Genomic DNA, 18934 nt, shown 5'->3' on the forward strand with positions numbered 1-18934 from the left:
TTTATGGATGTTCTAGCATTGGAGAGTTGCCAGCTACTAGGGTGGTTAATTATGCAGAAGCAGTTCGCAGATATAAAGCCTAATTTTGGTGACATGCTAGCATTTGATACTTCGCAAGTAGCTATTAACATTATTCCAGCCTTTTTCAAAATCCAAGTTGAGTTAGATCACTCCGAATTTAAAGCTGGATTAGCATCTCATTTGATACATAAACATTTTTGTGACAAAGGAAGATTAAGATGAAAAAGAGCTATAAAACCTTTGGCCCAACTTACACAGCCAAAACCTTGTAAATTCCCAGCACTAGTTTGTTAATGTCTGGAAATAAGTAAGAGCTTCTTAAAGTTCCTGCAAAATAAAAAATTTAAATGATTAAAAGCAATGAAAGCATTTAACTAGACATCAATGAAACATTTATTTGAAAGAGTTTTTAGTGTGAGATTTTGGATTCAGGTCTAATCAAGGATGAAGGTATCTGCTCATGCAATCAAATAAAAAGCATATTCAACACCCATGAAAGGTGTTCTACAGAATAAGTAAGAAGTCTTGTGATAGTTTTGATGTAGTTTGAATCACTAAAACAAAATCCTAGAAGAAGTGAATAACTGTGTATTCAATGTAAGCACATCTATAAACTAATGAACTGTGAGACTATGCAGCCTATATCAATCTTAGATCGAAAATCATTTAACATGCATGCTCTATGCATCTTGTGCAAAGGTTTTGACTTGTGTTCATACATGGGTATTTCAAGTGTTCAAGTTGTGTCAAGTTATGGGTATTTCATACACATAAATGTCTCCTCTATGTTATATAAGTGACATGGTATGATGTACAATAAAGTCTTTTTTATTCAGTTATCTTATTGTTTTACTAAAGTTTGTAAAGGTGTATTCTGGTCATTGATGTAACTCTTTATTACAGGTGGCATTGAGTTGAGCCAAGCTTGAATCTGTGCAGGTTTGAGCTTGAAGACTTCAACCTTGAGCTTAGCTTGACCTTGAAAACTTCAAACCTTGAGCTCAGCCTTGAGACTTAAATTAAGCTCGAGCTTGAATCTGTGTAACTTTGAGTTTGGTTTGGCCTTGAAGACCTCAAACTTGAGCTCAGCCTAGAGCCTTAAATTAAACTCTAGCTCGAGCTTGATGCATGTTCGAGTTTAACAAAGATTTAAAACTACAAAAATAAAAAATTATAAAAAACATATGGGGAGAATTTGGATGTACACATCTAGAATGAAGCACACCAATGTACATATTCAGCTTAATATACCTAATAGAAAGAGCAAACTTCTCCATCAATAACTTCTATTCCATTGGCAAAAAACAGCATTGGGTGTTGAAGGATATAAAACAATTCAACGGCAGTCATCTCTAAGGTTTGAGGGAAATAATAGTAATCATCAACCAGCTAAAGAGGAATTTGACGAGAACAATTATGGTAAAGGGTATTTTCATAAGGAAAAATATGGTAACAAGTCAACTCACGAGCCAACAAGCCAAGCGTGAAAAATCCCAAGCTCAAATTGTTTTAATGAGCCTTATTCCAAGTTCGAATTTGGGCAAAAACTGAACCGAGCTCAAGCCGCTCACAAGTCCATTTTGGCTCAGAGCCACCCCTACTCTTTACTTAATGAGTTAATATCAGAATTAGGTGTTGTGTTTTGACACTATGTGATTGCTTCCTATGCAGCTCTCTTCATCTTTATTGCCAAATCTTCTCTCCTTCATATCTTCTCTCAAACTCCTATTTACAGATTTCTACAAAATTGTATTTCCATCTCGTTACTTTAACCCAGGATATAGTTTTTTTGTTTCAGTAATGTGGTTTCCAGGAAACTGTTTCTCAGAAATCCCATTCCATAAATATGTTGGACAACATAAAAATGTCCACAAACTTCCATCAAATTATAAAAACCATGAAAACAGAAAAAACTCCAGTGTAAAAAGTAGTAGAAATTACTCAAACATCCTTATCCTATAGCTGGTTAAACCATCATAGTCTTTCACAGAACTCAAGTCACATATCTTGAAAGTTATCATTATAAACTCAAAGATATCACAAATTTCCTTCAGCGTTCCTAAGCTGTTAAAAGATTCTTCATTCCTTAAGATTTGTATGGACATCTCATTACTTGAGATGTCTCATTACATGAGATGTCACAAGTTACCTTTGTTTGGTCTCAAGCTGTCGCATATTCCTCAGATGTAAAATCTAAAAAATGGGTGAAAGGGGTCAACAAAATGGAGGAAAACAGAGCTCATGATGCTGTTATACTAACAAAGCGTTGCAGAAATTTTAGAACTCTCGTTTTCAGTAATATGCTAGTTTGGATAACCGGGAAAGCTATATGATATCTTTAGTTATACACTTGTAAATAGAGTGGAGGATTGTTCATTCCAAGAAAGGAAGTTGGCCCAAACATACAATACTGACAAAGCAAATCATCAACAACAATAACATGAACAAAAACATTATTGTCCTATATTTGACAATATTGAACAGATCTTGGAGGCAATTTCTACACAAATATAAAATCAATCTATAAGACCAAATTAAATGTAGTTTTCAACATGTTGGGAACTCAAGTAATCAACAGTTTCATTGACCTAGACCAATGATAATAAACAAACCACGTCAATGATGTAAACAAAGTAGACTACCACAAGACATGGTAGAGGAAACAATATGGATATAGATGATTCCCATGGAAGGGACATGGACAAGAACGAGGTGATGGAGACAAAAAATGTTGTAACATTGCAAATATATAGCTCACACAATTGACACTTATTGACCACTCCATGGAAAGTTTATTTGGACAATGGAAAAAATCTAGCTTTAAGACATTCAGATAATTTATCAAAGACTTCTACTTTCACCTCCAGACATACATAATGGAATTGTGTGTTGTCTGCTAAATATTTTGAGATGTTCCAAAAAATAAAAAGTCGATTTCTCACTTCTTCCAATACCTTAATGGGTTCTTTCTCTTATTCTCTATAGAAATTATTCCGGTGCTCCTGAACATAAATAATCAGTCATATATAATTCCAAATTATCACAAGCTTGGGGTCCTCACTCAAATTCATGGCACCAGATCCTTCAAATTACATATAATCTATCATTGTTTGATATGCTAAATATCCTTCAAATTGCACCAGTACCTTTACTTCCACCATTGTTTTTTAAGACCACCAGTTGCAGTGAGTATCTTTCCTTTACAGTCAGCATTCAAGAACCTTTTCCTCCTATTTTTGCGAAGGGAGATATCGGTTGCAGATGCTTTTGAGGGAGATGGTTTGAACTTGCACCCTAGAAGGGGTCTCTCTGATATTGAGGCTTTGGAGGCAAGTAGGTTGTTGGAATGTATGCCATCCTTTAGACTGAGGCCTTTAGTTGTTGACGAGATGATTTGGTGGTTTGATAAAAGAGGAAGTTTTTCCGTGTCCTCTGCTTCCAGTTTTATCAATGGTTGGCATTCAAATCAAAAGGATTATGAAATTTTCTTTTCATGGCGTCTTTATGCCCCACCAAAGATAAAATTCTTCATATGGAGTGCCTGCTTAGAAAAGTTACTCACAATAGATGTGCTCAAAAGAAGAGGACACCCAACTATTGATCCTCTTTGCCCTCTTTGCAACTCCGAGGTCAAAACGGCCCATCAAATCCGGCTCCAATGCTTTTTTCTCGTGGACTGTGTAGACTTCCATCCTCTGTAAGACTAGGTTGCAATTTTGTGTGTCAGACGATTTGATTTCTTTCAGCAAGATGCTCATTGGTTCTCCCCTTCCTGGGCTTGGAAAGCTTATGATATCCGCTTGCACTGATTTCATTTCATGGGGGTTTTGGAATGAGCATAACCGCAAGCGTTTTGATGCTAGAAGTGATTCCGCGGTAAGCATTTCTCCTCCTTTGCTGGTTCATCTATCCACGATAATTGAGTAATATTGCAAAGATGCGGTGTGGAACCAAGATCCCAGTCATTCAGGAATGAACCTCCCCAGAGCATGGTTTCCTTAAGTTAAATTTTGATGGGTTTTTTCTCAGCAATCTTGGAATTGCTGGCTTTGAGGGTGTCATCTCGGATTCCTCCGGCAATCAATACTCTGGGGATGTGCTTGCCAAATCGGGAGCAACCTTTCAATCTCTTGTTTTCAGGGATATGCTCCTGAGTTCTTTATAATTCTCTTTGTTAATATATACATCCTTTAAAAAAAAACCGAAAATCAATAGGTGGTTGGTGGCAACTACAAACATGGTAGTCTATATTAGCTAACTGCCCATTGTTTGTAGGTGCAGTAACAACAATCACACTATTACTATGCTACTACAAACTTGCATCCATTATCTTGTAGTTACAACATTAAGTTTCGACCTTGAAGGCCATCTCTAATTAAGAATGTGAGTCATTTCATTTAGGTGAACATTCATCAAATGTCTTTTCCTCTTTAAGTAGAGCAACAGTGTTTGACTCATTTTCTTTGGTACAATCAAATATTTGGAGTCTATGCAGGTATCTAATCTATCTAATTTTTAATATTTTGTTATCATTATTTATGATTATTCTAGTGCAACCAAATTTTACTTTCTGAAAGACAAATTAGATTTTATTCTAAACTTTTCATCCAATAGGTTTCAAGAATTAAAGTTTTTCATTAAGATAATGCCAAAGAGTACATGTCATTTGCCTTCTCTTCTTTTGTGTAGAAGAAAAGAGGAATTTTACACCAAATATCTTGTGCAAACAATGAACAACAAAATAAAGTAGTGGAAAGAAAAAACAAAGGCATTTACTTGAAGTGGCTAGGTCTTTACTATGAACATTCCCCAAATGTTTTGCCCTATGCCATTTAACTCTATTATCTAATATAATGCCTTCTAAGGTGTTAAATAATGAGAACCCATGTCTTGATTATTCCCTATGATAACTCTTTTTCATTAATTCTATGTCACTTTGGTATGTGTTGTTAGTACGTTGTTTGTCAAAGGGGAAACAAATCAGACCTAAAGCCCCAAATGTATTTTCTTGGGATATTCACATTTTTTATGACTCTTGTCCCAAAATACTATCAATGTTCTCTCTTCTCACAAGATGGTGGTCAATCTCCTACTTTAAAGGTGTACAAAAGAAGGCAAAGCAAAAATAATCTTAGCCAACAACATTGTCAATGATAGAGACATTTGCACAATGTGAACACAACAAACCTACCGACATTTGCACAACATAATGAGATTGAGGTAAATTACTCCTTTGATCCAATATTCTCTGATGATAGACTTATTGTATTTCATAAATCTGAAAGATCTTCACAAAACAAAGCTAATATTTTCCATCCCAAATCGTATTTTTTTAGCCTTGCCTAAGTTTTATGAACATGCTTTGACCCATTCGAATAGCAAGAAAAAGTTGATCCATGTACCTAAGCAACAACATTACCAATAGGGAAATCTATAACATATTGAATATAGCTTCAAATATAATCAATGGATTAAATAATTAGAAATTAACAAAATAAGCTTTAAATTAGATAACATGAATTGGATTTTAAGATAATCAAGAATCAAATTCATAACTTAATTTTAATTTAATTAACTTTATATTACAATGAAATATCAAAGTATTATACTATCTAATATATACTTATTTATTTTTAATATTATATAAAAATGTTATAAATAAATAAAATTTTCATAAAAATTTAAAGAAAGAGGAGAAGACCCTTACCTGGATTTGTCCCTACAGCTGAAGGAAAATGGGAGCAGGGGAGGAGGATGTTCTACCTTTGCCCCTCATCTGGCTTTCCACACTTTGAGGGAGATAAAAAATAGAGAGGGGAAATTACATTTTTTTAAAAATGGCACCACATGGAAAGTCAAATTCCACCCTTAAAGGTGGTTCTAATGATAAAAAAAAGTGATAGTTTGAATGTATGCTATGATTGGCCCATTCAACGTGATTAAACACATCCTTTTCAGCAAAGTGTTAGTAGCCTCAGACAAAGTTCAGGAAAAGAAATTAAAAACTCAAGAAATTGAAACAAGACCTCAAAGCCAATATTGTCCATGACTTCTACCATAAAGGGATCATTTATGACCCTCATTGCCAAGAAAGTTGTTGTTGATCTTCCAAGGGACTCGAAACCGATCAGCCTTATATCTAGTCCTTACAATCATTGTCAGGCTCCTCTCTCATCGCCTCATGGCCACTCTTCTGACACTCATCTACCATGGTCAAAGCACATTCATCAAAGGGCACAACATCCTTGATTCAACAATGGTAGCGCATGAAATCATTGAGCGCTTCAAGAGATCTTTGATGGCCAAGATTATCATCAAGCTTAACCATGAGAAAGCCTTTGATTGGATGAACTAGCAACATCTGGAGGATGTTCTTGAGAATATGCGATTCGGCTCTCATTGGCGCTTTTGGATCAAAAGTTGTATCACTTCAGCCTCTTACTCCATTCCTCTTAATGGCACAGGGATCCATCAAGGAGATCATGTCTCCCTCCTCCTCTTCAATATGGTCTACTCGGCCAAGGATGTTGATGGCTATGTCAGGTTCCTGATCCGAGGAAATTCGACATCCCCGTGCTCCAGTTTGTTGATGACACATTTTGGTTTGGGGAGGAATCGCAAGATTACGTCAAACGCTTCAAAGCCCTTTTTGGCCTCTTCGATCTGACCTCAAGTCAAAAAGTCAATTGGGAAAAACTACTCTTACTGGAGGATGTTCTTGAGCATATGCGATTCGGCTCTCATTGGCGCTTTTGGATCAAAAGTTGTATCACTTCAGCCTCTTACTCCATTCCTCTTAATGGCACAGGGATCCATCAAGGAGATCATGTCTCCCCCCTCCTCTTCAATATGGTCTACTCGGCCAAGGATGTTGATGGCTATGTCAGGTTCCTGATCCGAGGAAATTCGACATCCCCGTGCTCCAGTTTGTTGATGACACATTTTGGTTTGGGGAGGAATCACAAGATTACGTCAAACGCTTCAAAGCCCTTTTTGGCCTCTTCGATCTGATCTCAAGTCAAAAAGTCAATTGGGAAAAACTACTCTTACTAGATTCCACACGAACCCAACTTTGCTCCAATTCCCCTCTACATATTTGGGCCTCTCCATTTGATTGTTGGCCTCATACAGACCTCTAGTCCCCGATGATTGTGGGAGTAGACCGTCATCTTGCTACTTGGCGGGGTCGTCTTCTTTAAAAAAGAAATTGTCTTGTTCTCTTATACTCTTGCATAATTGGCCTTTCAAACCACTACCTTTTGTTCCTCCCTTGTCCAGCCACGGTTTGCAATCACCTCAAGTGCATCAAGAGACGATTCTTATGGCTTCAAATACCACTTAGTGAATTGAAATGATATTTGCAAATGGAAAATCATGGGTGGGTTGATGATCAGGCTGATAGTGAGCACCACCCTTCTCTTCAAGTGGTTATGAAAATTCAACACTTTGGAGAAATTTGGTTGTTGCCAATCAGAGATACTCTTCAGAATTGTGGGCCTTTGGACGACCTCAACATTGGCTATCACCCATTCGGCAATATCTATATCTCCTCTCCATTTTCACGTCCACGATCAGCTTCTTCGTTGTCAGTGGCCACCGTATTGAGTTTTGGAATGATCACCGATTGGCCCGATGCCTCTCAGAGATTACCTACCTTGCACTTTTTTAGCCTCAACCATCATCCCTCCATGACCTATTCTTGGGAACATTCCAAGTGTAGGAATCTTCATCCTCGTTGTGGTCTGTGTGACTCGGAGACGTTAGACATTTGTGCCCTCTTGGATGATCTCAACTACATCAAAATTAGCCACAACTCTGAGGACAAATTAGTTTGGCAACCCGTTGATAGCAGAATATTTTTTTGTGTCCTCGGCTTTTCACCACATATCTGGCTGGTAGGGATTACAAGAATGTCAGTCTACCGCCACCGCTTGGCGCCTCTCTACGCCCCCAAGGTCATATTTTTTCTTTAGAGGGCCCTCCATAATAACATCCTGACCGTTGATAACCTCAGAAGAAGAGATAGTCTAGAGTGCCCTCCACAATAGTGTTGCTGATCGAAGCTTCTCCCACATCCTTCTTTATTGTCCTTTTGCATGGAAAGTCCGGACATGCCTTCTCTACCTCATTAGTCTACAGGTTTGCCTTCCACATGACCTCCACAACACCTATTATCTCTTGCTTGGCTCCCCAATCCCTAGAACGGGCAAGACTCTCTTATCATCTTGCTTTGCTTGTATCCCTTATGGCCTTTGGAAGGAGAAGAACAATAGGCACTTAAACTTCAAATTTTCCAATGCTAACGATGTCTCCAACAACATCATTAGTTAGATCTCTATGTGGCTCCACTCTCACAAAGATTTCTAGCACCTCTGCAGTCCCCCCCCTCCTCTCTCTCGCAAATAACTGGTAGGTCTTTGCCCAAATGTCCAAACCATACCGTGAACCTGCTATGCAGGAATGGGAGTCCCTACCCCTGATTTTTTTAAGCTGAACTTTGACAACGCCTTTGGAAATCCCAACCCAGCTGGTTTGGGCGGAGTTTTCAAAAATTGTGATGGTGTCAGCTTGATCTCTTACTCTGGGCCTATGGGAGTCTCTAATTCTACTTTAGTCGAGCACGACTCTGCACCAAGGTCTTATCATCTTCCGGACCACCTCTCTCCTTGGAAACATCGGACCACCTTCCATGACATTAAAGACATCCTCCCTATTTTCTTGCTTTTGGTCTCGTATACCCAGGTCATCCAACTCTTCGATTGACACTCTTGCTAAGAGTGGTACTTCCACAAAATCTCTTATTGTGATGGGAATATCTCTCTAAATTTGTAGTCTTGCTTTTATGAATAAAGTTCACCAGATTCAAAAAAAATAAAATAAAATAAAATAAAATTATGGAGTACTGGGAAGTTTCCTCCCACATTTCTCTCCCTCTCTTGCTTCTTTGTTGTGTACAAATAGCACTATTAATGCAGACTTAATTAATTTCAACCATTCAAAGATTCCAATTTACCTTATGTTTCTTGTGTCTTTCTTGCCTTCATTACATTCTCAATTTTCAGTTATTCTCTACAGTACTAACGACCTATAGCGAGGCTTAGCGATAGCTCCCTTTCATTCTTAACAATTATATTATACGACATACATCAAATCCCCACCTCAAAATCCTGTATGCATTCTTAAGCTTCCATCCAAACCAATCCAGGTTTGGAGACACAAAGAGGGTTGAAATGTGCTAAAGATTTTTGAGTTTAGTCCTACATGAGAGTTAGAATAATCTAAAATCTAAGCATATGAACTTGGTTTGGCCCTCTCCACTAGAAGCATGAGCATTTTACTTAAAACTCTTTCTTTATAGACTAACGAAATATGCAAAGATTTTTGTGTAGCCAAACCTAACAAAATTGACAGTTGATATGGATGAAGTCATAGTCATAGATAAAAGAAGTTAAACAACATTAGGCAGAACAAATACAAAATTTGAAGATATGTTTGAAGCAAATTACCACCTTTCATGTACTTGTATCAACGCTAAGGCCTGTAATCACTTGCCCTTACTATGTAAATCTGCATTAGGGAAGATTGAACTAAAAGAATATCAGCATTCATCAAATAATAACTTGACATTGCATTTTTATGGCTGGCAAGTATTCATATATTGAAGTAATGGCTCTATCAAATACATTTATAGAAACAAGAGTTGAACCATTCATAATGACATATCCATAAATTTGCCATTCATAGATTATGCTTTTAGTCTAGACTAACGTCAAGCTCATGTATAAGCTCTTGCAATTCACAATTAACTGTTAATGGTAAAATACTCATATGCATAAACTAACTAGGACCTTTAAAAGTAGCATATTTAACTTTACAAATATAAAATTTAACTAAGTAGATAACATAGAAAGGAAACATACAGAAGTATATAGAACTAATAAACTGAATTTAGAACTATTTCTAATAAGCAGAAAGACTTTCAGTTGAACTATAATTCTTAGAGACTATAGTACATCTAGATCTCTAACAAATTCTAATTCTTCCCAACTAAGGATCTGAGTAGAAAACAACTCTCTTCATATACAACAAAGACTTAATAACTGATTTATAACATCTGCACGAGGTACCCAGAATCATAAAAAAAGTTTAGATAACTGTGTATGAAGAGGCTCAAGAACACATTCCGCAACGTATTTATCAGCATAACAAAAGAATTCAACAAGGAATAGTTCAAGTAAAGAACTCTTGACAATAGGAAACTACTTGAAATATACTTAAGCATGTTAGCATCTAATGTTTTAAGAGTAGGAAGAGGTTGGAAGCATCACCTTGAATGTTGTAGGCTTAACTAGTTCAAAAACCAAAGCGTCTCCATCAACTAAGCTATGATCAAGTGAAAAGCCTCTCCATCCACCACTTAACCCAGTTTTTTGGGCAAGATATACAGTAGGATACTCATCACCTTTTTCATCTATCAATGTGACCATCTCATCACTACGAGGCAGGTGTGACTTGCAAAATTGATTAGGGAGCCCCTGCATATAATAGATATTACAAATAATTTGTATATGATATAAACTATTACAGGTTCTTAATCGATTGTTCACAGCTCTATTGTCAATCTAAAAAAGGTTTCTTACCAGCCAAAACCCACCAGTTACATGGGACTGGAGCATTGACTTGACAAAGCTAGGGAATTTATTTCTCAATTTTGAATGAATTTCATTTGCACTATTCGTTGCAAATGACCTTGCCTCATCTGAAGCATAGACGCGACCGGCTAAATCCCTCCGTTTGTAGCTTCTGCTGAATTTTTGACAAGGCAATCTTAAAATAGTCCATTTAAGAAAAATTGGTTGCTATTATTGCTACATGAAATAGTCCACTAACCGTATAGGCGTCCTCCCCTTTTCATCAGCAGATACCTTAAAAGATAGCAAAAAAGTGTTAGTGTATTCTAACATAAATGTAGGAAAAGAAAGATCTCATGTTAGCCAGTTGGGAAGGAAGTTGGATCAAACTTTAATATGGTATAAAAACAAATACATGTACATGGCCCTCCACCAAAAAATTATCCATATATAGGATCCACAAAGAAGCCTCAAACAATGAGGAATTAAAAAATACTAGGATTATAAAGATTCCATGCTTATAATATAAGAAAGGGCCTCTATTTCGAGTTGGTTACATACTAGGAAGGAGTTTTGCCTCTCTATCGGATGTTTCCCTTCGGGAAAATTGGGGTTTGATCGCACATATGGTGGGCCCCTACAAGAATCTGTTTATGGTCACCTGGGATCCACCCCCTTGTGACTGTATCAAACTCAATTTTGATGGCAGTGCTTTAGGTTGTCTTGGGCCAACTGGTGTTGGTGGTGTTTTCAGAGACAGTAGTGGAGACCCTATTTTATCCTATACCGGGCCGGTGGGTATTGCTGATTCAAATACTACTGAAGTGAGTACTCTCTATTGGACCTCCAAATCTTCAAAGAGCACCTCCATGGCAAACTACTTATCAAAGGAGACTCAAAAATTGTCATCAGTTGGTATTCAAAAGATAACTCCCCCCCCTTGGCGCCACTAGCCAACCACTGATTGTATTGCTGACATTGTGTCATCCATTCATTGTAATTAGAACCTCGTTCCTAGATCAACCAATTCTTTAGCTAATAAATTGGCAAAATTCGGACCTCCATCAGATTTGTACTTAATGGAGAATACCCATTTACACCCCATTGACAAAATAAGACTTCATGTCTCATTTCTTCCTGTATAGCTTGAACCCACCTAGGGCCTTTTAGAGCTTCATCAACACTTGTGGGAATATGGTGTGAGAAGAGTTCACTTACAAAGTTCTTGAAGGGTTTAGGCAATTCTTTTGTAGATACATAATTGGCAATCAGATATCTCGATATTTGTTCCTTCACTTCAAGAGAATATTTGTTTGGTGGTTTCCCTGATAATGACTGATAGGTAATTCACAGCCACTGACAGGTGTATCCGCATCATTAAAATTTTGAGTTGTGGCAGGAGTACTTACCTCACTGATATTCTCAAGAAATGGGTTGTTAGTACTGAAGAGAGGGGGGGTACTGCTACTTCAACTTCCAGAGATGTCACTATATTAGTGTCCATGAACCAGTCAAATGTCAACCAATTCAACTCTTCTTCTCATGTCTCCCCCGAAAGAGAATAATTGGATGCAACAGGAGAGTAGAAAGTATCGGATTCCAAGAATGTGACATCCATAGTCACATATGTGCACCGAGTAGTTGGATCGTAGCATCGGTACCCTTGTTTATGTATAGCATATACCCAAAAAAGATATCAAATAGCACAAGGAACAAGTTTCATGTGCTGATTTCTTTAAAGATTAACGCCGAAAATTCGAAGTGGAAGCATCAACACCGTGGGTAATAAGTTAGGTTGATAGGACCTGTACTAGAGTCTTGAACTCAAGCACTTTGGAGGGCATGCAGTTAATAAGATGGATTGTTGTAGCAACAACATTAGTCCAATGGTGGCTAGGCACGTGAGTTCCAAGTAAAAGATTTTGAGCCGTTTCAAGTATATGCCGATTTTTTCGCTCCGCAATATCATTTTACCAAGGAGTCTAGGGGCATGAGGTTTCATGAATCAGTCTTTGACGTTGGAAATACTCAAGGAACTGTCAATTCACATATTCTCCACCATTATCAGATCAAAGAATTCAAATCCTAGCAGAGAATTGAGTTTGAATCATTTTATGAAAGGACCCTGAGTCAATCCAAGTCATTTGAGTGCAATCATCAACAAATATCACAAACCAACGAAAACTAGACAAAGTATATTTAGGGGAAGGACCCTACACATCAAAATGAATCAAAGCATAAAGGACATCAGTCTTATTCATACTCAAAGGATAATTGACTCGATGGCTTTTGGCTAGAATGCAAGTTTCACACTTAAAGTCTAGAACTGAAAAATCCAAAAATAAATCAAGAAACACATATTTCAAATAACCAAACAAAGGATGGCCTAACCGATAGTGCCACAGCCAAATTTGTTCCACTTTGAGGTCACTCAGGTGGCACAAGTGATATATACTCGACCCCTCCGCTTTGTACTACACCCAATGATCTCCTTAGTGAAAATATCCTGAATAAGACAAAATGCAAGATAATTAAGCACAAAACAATTCCAAGTCTTTGGTAACTTGACTTACGGACAATAACTTGTGAGAAAAAATAGGTACAAGTAATGTATTAGATAATGGTACGGTTGGTGACAACATCACCGTTCCCACCCCTATTACCGAAGAAATAACTCCATTAGCATTGGCACTGCTAGTTCGCCTGGGAGGAGAGGTTTGAGAAAAATCATTCGCATCAAACGTCATATAGTCAGTTGCTCTAGAATCAAGTATCCAAGTGCTACAATCAACCTCTCTATTAATACGAGGAGAACATTACCTGGAGTTGAATTTGAACTATTAGTTGGAATAAGGGAAAGATGTGGCTCTACTACAACCATTGTAGCCTTGCACGTGCCTTCATTATTCCCACTTGCATCCCGAAGCTTTCTAGCTTGGAGTTTGTGCCACCAATCGAGATACTCGTGTAGCTTGAAATAGGTCTCACAGGTATGCTTCACATTCCCACAGTGAGAGCATCTAGTTCCATTATAAGTGGCTCGTGATTTGGAGTTGGAACATGATTTGCCACCATGGAAAAAGTGTGTTGGAGGGTGTGAACCATGTTTAATGCTTTTAGATGTTAGAACTGCTTCTAGTGTATCATCGGAGCTACCAGTCATCATTACTGCTTGATGAACAACCTCTCTGCGAACGTGAGCATAGGTTTGCGGACCGCGGTTGGGAAAGGTTGTATCTAGAGAACATCACTTCAAAAATGGTCTAGGCAATCATCGAGACCATCCAAGAACACATATACCAATTCTTCTTGAATCAAGGTATTATACCGTTGTATATCAGCTGAGCTCTCCATCGGATTTGGTCGACGGAAGTTTATTTCACGCCAAAGGCCCTAGAGATTATTATAAAAAATTTCATGAGAACTACCAAACTGTTTGAGATGTGTGTTGTGGTCCTAGGTTAAGTACATATGTCTTCCGCTCCTAACAAACCGGTCTTTTCGGTAGTATTGGCTAGGTACATAACATTTGGTATCAGAGCAAGCGCTACGTCGCGAGTTCAATTCCCTTTGGACGCAGGCCGTAGACACCGCCCAGACGATCGTTGCTTAGTCTTGAGCCACCGTGGGCGTCAGCTCGTGGCGATGGATGTGATGTTGTGGTCCTGGGTTAAGTACCTATGCCTTCAGCTCCTAACAGGCCGATCTTTTGGGTACTATTGGCTAGGTGCATAACAATGTGTCACACGTCGTCGGAGATCATACACCTGGGAGATGTCACTACCATCAAAATACGTACTAGCAATGGCATCCCAGACCATCTTGGCTGTCGAGAGTCAAATGAAATTGTTGATGAGGGAAGAGTCCATAGAATTAATCAACCATCCTTTATCTATGTGTCATCGTCGAAAGGTAGGATCCGTCTAAGGAGGTTAAGGGAAATCACCATTCAAATACTCCAACTTGTCTTTGCCTGAGACATACATTTGGACAACTTGGGGACCAGAGTACATAGTTGGTGTCATCCAAATTGATTCCAATCGGTGGTCGGGGTTGAAGTTTTACAGCTTTAGACATTCTCGTACTCAACTCGACTAGGACAGAGGAGGGTAGAGATTCACTAGACTGGAAATCTATATCGGTCATAGATGAAGACACTAGTACGAGGGTTCAAGAACCCGCGATGAACACATGAGATATTCCCGCTCATTTGCTGGGTTAACTCGGTTGAGTCTGTTCCAAATTGAATCTAGTCCGAGTCCGATCCAAATCCGAGTCGTTGGATTCGAAATTAAATCCACTTCCTAAGTTTGGGTTTTGAAATTAAACCTACGACACTAGAACCATCATCGTCCCCATGACAACGCAGGACTGGATGGCTTCTACCGAGACGGGAAGGCTTCTGCCGGGAGACCAGGGTTCGTCGTTTTCGTCAGAGGCTCGGCCAGTGTCGCACCCGGCAGCCGACGGAGGAAGCGCGCCAACAGCGCCTAAAGAGGTTTGTCGATGTGCAGAGGTGGCCATGGGGCCGATACGCGACCCGACGCGGCATAAACTCTCGAAAAAGGGACCAGGAATTTCTCCCTGCATCGTCGCCGAACGTTGGTTATTATTCCCGCTCTGATATCACATCAAAAAACCTCTTTCACTTGTATATTGTAGGGAGACAACTCGTGCCAACAAAATGCATCCCAATTGTACAGCCTAATCGAAACATTTGCAATGTAGAGCACATTGTTTAGGAATATTTAGTCGATATAAACAATAATGATTTTAAACAAATTTTCTTATGCAAAAATTAACTAAAATTGTTAAACTTGGGTCGAAGGCCCTATACCAAAATGACTAGCCTCTTAGTAAGCCTTTTTTACCAACTAATAAATGCAAAATTTTTATACTCACTAATGTATGTGAGATTATCCTTTTAATACTCCCCCTCACGTGACACGTAGATAATTTGGGTAGAGGCCCTCACGTGTAGGCAAGTGGATAATTTAGGTGTATGCCCACATATGAGAAGTCTCTTTTACCAACTAATAAATACAAGATCTTTATACTCACTAATGTATGTGGGATTATCCTTTTAACACTCCCCCTCACGTGTAGACACGAGGATAATTTGGGTAGAGGCCATCACGTGGTGGCACATGGATAATTTGGGTAGATGCCTACATATGAGAACCTTGCTATGATACTATATTAAATTTGGGTCGAAAACCTAATCCCAAAATGACTAGCTACTAAGGAAATTTTTTTCTCAGCTAATAAATACAAGATCTTTATACTCACTAATGTATATGGGACTATCCTTTTAACAAAAATCAAAGCACCACCTGACAACTTCTGAATTGATATTCATAAACATTCACAAATAGATATAAAGAGAAAACTGTAAATAAAAACAGACGATGACGGGTCCTAATTGTATCTTGAAGAGGATTACAGACTAGGAAAATGTACTGTATTCATAACTCTAGTTCATAGTATATGCTTATAGATATAACACGGAAAAGAGACATGAACTTTGTAGGGGTAGAGAAAAACAATCAGCCGCTATATATTAGACTTGGAGGATGTGTTAAAAAAAGTTGAAAATTGCGTCCAGTTTAGTCCATAGCCATTATCCCAATACTTTGAAGTACCGAAGCATATACTTTAATTCGGCATACATACACAAGTATCGTAAATAAATTAGCAAGCTTTAAAGCAGAGAGACAGAAGAGCAACGAACCAAAAAAGATGCACTCACATCTTTGTAGTCCGGAGTTGGTTTCCCTGCCACACGGGGGGACCTTCTAACATCTACATATTCCAGCTCTTCTTTGCGAAAAATCCGAGGCTTCTTCGGCTTGGCCTATTGGCAAAACGAAGCAGCTTATATTCAGAAATAAAAGAATAACGAACCAAAAAACGCTCAAACGGTCAAAAGGTGGAATGTGAATTAAGCAAATGTCCGAAGAAAGGAAGAGAAGGACTAACAGGGGAAGGTTTTGGAGATGCATCTTTCAGCTTTTGTGCGAGTTTGGGAAGATTGAGTTCCTCCAATCTTTTCAAATTTTCTTCCAATCTTTGTCGCCGAAGCTCTTCATAAGATGACTTTTGTACCTTCCTCATAATCAAATAAATACAAAATGAACCAGGTTTTGCGTCAAGGATGCTGTATACAAACTTCCAGCAGATGATCTGTAGAGAAGATTAACGAGTGAAAAAAAAGTGACTTTTTCAACAAACTAGAAGCGAAAAAACAAGCTGGAGGAAGCGAGTCTCTGCTGAGCGAAATTCAAAGAGACCTTTTCACAAGTGTAGGAACTTTACAATGCTTTTCTCTTATTAGCTTCAGAGAAATCGAGAAGAGTGAAGCAGAGAGTCGCAAACGGAAAATATTGCAGAGGCGAGATTCTCCACAAAAGAAATGCCTTTCAACGGCACTTTTCGGAGCAAGTGAAAACTTAAAAGTGCAAGGTCGATTCTGTCGTGTCAGTGTCCGGGAAAAATGGAAAAGGCGCGTTTGAATTCAAATTTGCCATGGGCCCAAGCTTCAGAACCGAAATGGGCCGGACAACACAGGATCAACCCCGAGCAGGTTATGGGGCAGATTTTGTAAAAACATTGGATTTTTAAAACTTTATTAAGTTTAGGGTTTTCTTTATAATTGATGAGATTTTTTCAAAAGCTGTTTGAGTGAAGATCCACCAAAAACATTCACAAAACTTTATTAAAGTCACGGACCACGTCATTAATCAATAGCCACCATGTCATCCGATTGATGATTTTTTTTAGAAGAAATAACACATGATGCCCCCGCTTCTTCACCTTATCTTTCTTTAATTCCTAATTAACCTTTTACTTAATATTTTTTCTCCTACCATCATTTATTTAACTCTCGTTTACCCCTTTAGCCCTTTTATGTTTTGCTTTGGCTAATCCTTTTTATAATATGTAGGTGTTTTTAAGTCCACTGAAAAAAATTTATTGGTACTCTTGGGACTTTATCGTCGTCTTGAGAGTGATAGTCATTATCCACTTTGTTAATTATTATCATTATTTTTGTTCGAAATATTTTGAGGATGGTTTTGACTTATGTTTTATCACCCATTTTTTATTATTTGAAAGAGTGTGTCCAATTTCGTACTTATCCTTGGGACATTTTTCGAATTTCATGCATTCAAGTAAAAAAAAAAAAAAACCTTCACTGCAAATCCTCTTCTCCCCAATAAGACAATGTGGTTTCTCCAATTTTGTCCGCCCCAGCCACTATCAGTGTCGTTGCTCTTCCAAATCTCTTCACTAGACAATGCGCTCTTCGACTCCGTCTGCCCCAGTCGCTACCAATGCCATTGCTCTTTTCAGTGGTTACCAGTGTTGCTACTCTTCCTAGCAGCAACCTGTGTCACTATTCTTCTCCACCTATCGCACCTCCAGAATGACACCTCTCACCAACAAGCTCTTTCTCTCCCCATCGGGTCACGTCAGTGCATCAACAGCCAAATGTCGAGTCCTACTTGCAACCACCACTCTCAATACCTATCGGGTCTTGTTGGTGCCACGTCGTGCAAGACTTTTCCCCAACCAAAGCAGTTGAACCTTCTCTTCCCTTGCCTGACCCAAAATTTCTCCCTACCGTCGCCCCTCATCCGTCCAACTCCTCTCTCGTCGTCGTTGCCATTGTCGAAGACCATCACTTCTGATGACCATTCCTTCTTTCATTGTCCCTGTAGACCAATCGCCGAAATTTCTACATCTCTGTCGTCTACACCATCACCATCGCCATCGAGTTTTACCTCCATCGTCATTGACGACCTGCACCGATGCCACCCTGCTAACAATCACCCTCGTTGGCATCACACCAGCACCCCCCCTCCCCCCCCCCCCCCCCCCATCGCGCGCACATGTACGAATAACGCACGTGTAGTTCACACATGCAATGTGTTATCTCTGATTTTGTCCGCCTTTGTCGCATTGCCAGAGCATAACCAAGCCACAAATCCTCTTCACCCCAATAGGATGATGTGTTATCTCTGATTTCGTCCACCTTAGCCGCAACCAGTTTCAGTTGCTATGGATTACCATTTTCATGAACTCACTTCATCTTCTTGAGGACCAAGATTGGACTCTCTTCTTGGAGCTCCATCTTGCGGGAGCATGATAGAGATAAAGATAAAAAGGTGATTGAAACAAAAATAAACTCAAATTATAAGTGATTGAAACAGAAACATATTCAAATTATAAGTGATTGAAACAAAGATAAGTTCAAATTATAAGTGATTGAAATATAGACAGAC

The 18934-nt window shown here is 38.6% G+C and overlaps 1 protein-coding gene across 6 annotated transcripts; it reads right to left on the bottom strand.

The window, feature by feature from the left end:
* Positions 1-85: 85 nt before the first annotated feature.
* Positions 86-17046, bottom strand: LOC137941008 (B3 domain-containing protein At3g19184). Of its 6 annotated transcripts, XR_011110350.1 has the most exons (10): positions 16943-17046; positions 16632-16835; positions 16402-16506; positions 10912-10946; positions 10662-10827; positions 10350-10556; positions 9531-9588; positions 5729-5810; positions 2171-2214; positions 86-348 (listed from the first exon to the last, which is right to left on the bottom strand). XR_011110350.1 is itself a non-coding variant. In XM_068786199.1 (8 exons), exons 2-7 carry the CDS (start codon positions 16764-16766, stop codon positions 9553-9555), a joined length of 681 nt encoding a protein of 226 aa, XP_068642300.1. In that variant the 5' UTR covers positions 16767-16835; positions 16943-17046; the 3' UTR covers positions 86-348; positions 9531-9552. The 6 variants fall into 6 exon arrangements, 4 of the variants coding, with proteins under 4 accessions (XP_068642300.1, XP_068642299.1, XP_068642301.1 ...); XR_011110349.1 differs by lacking the exon at positions 5729-5810; XM_068786199.1 differs by lacking the exons at positions 2171-2214; positions 5729-5810 and having other exon boundaries at positions 10662-10824.
* Positions 17047-18934: the final 1888 nt, after the last annotated feature.

This window comes from Aristolochia californica, unplaced genomic scaffold (genome assembly GCF_029961685.1).
Source record: "Aristolochia californica isolate CCGP_79_NKW_82.1479 unplaced genomic scaffold, dmAriCali1.0.hap1 SCAF_9, whole genome shotgun sequence".
In the NCBI taxonomy this organism is placed as follows: Eukaryota; Viridiplantae; Streptophyta; class Magnoliopsida; order Piperales; family Aristolochiaceae; genus Aristolochia; species Aristolochia californica.

Coding starts and splice junctions, on each gene's coding strand:
- LOC137941008 (XM_068786198.1), bottom strand. CDS start 16,766: ATGAGGAAGGTACAAAAGTCATCTTATGAAGAGCTTCGGCGACAAAGA. Junction 16,507..16,631: donor CATCTCCAAAACCTTCCCCT/GTTAGTCCTTCT, acceptor TTTTGCCAATAG/GCCAAGCCGAAGAAGCCTCG. Junction 10,947..16,401: donor CAACTCCGGACTACAAAGAT/GTGAGTGCATCT, acceptor CTATCTTTTAAG/GTATCTGCTGATGAAAAGGG.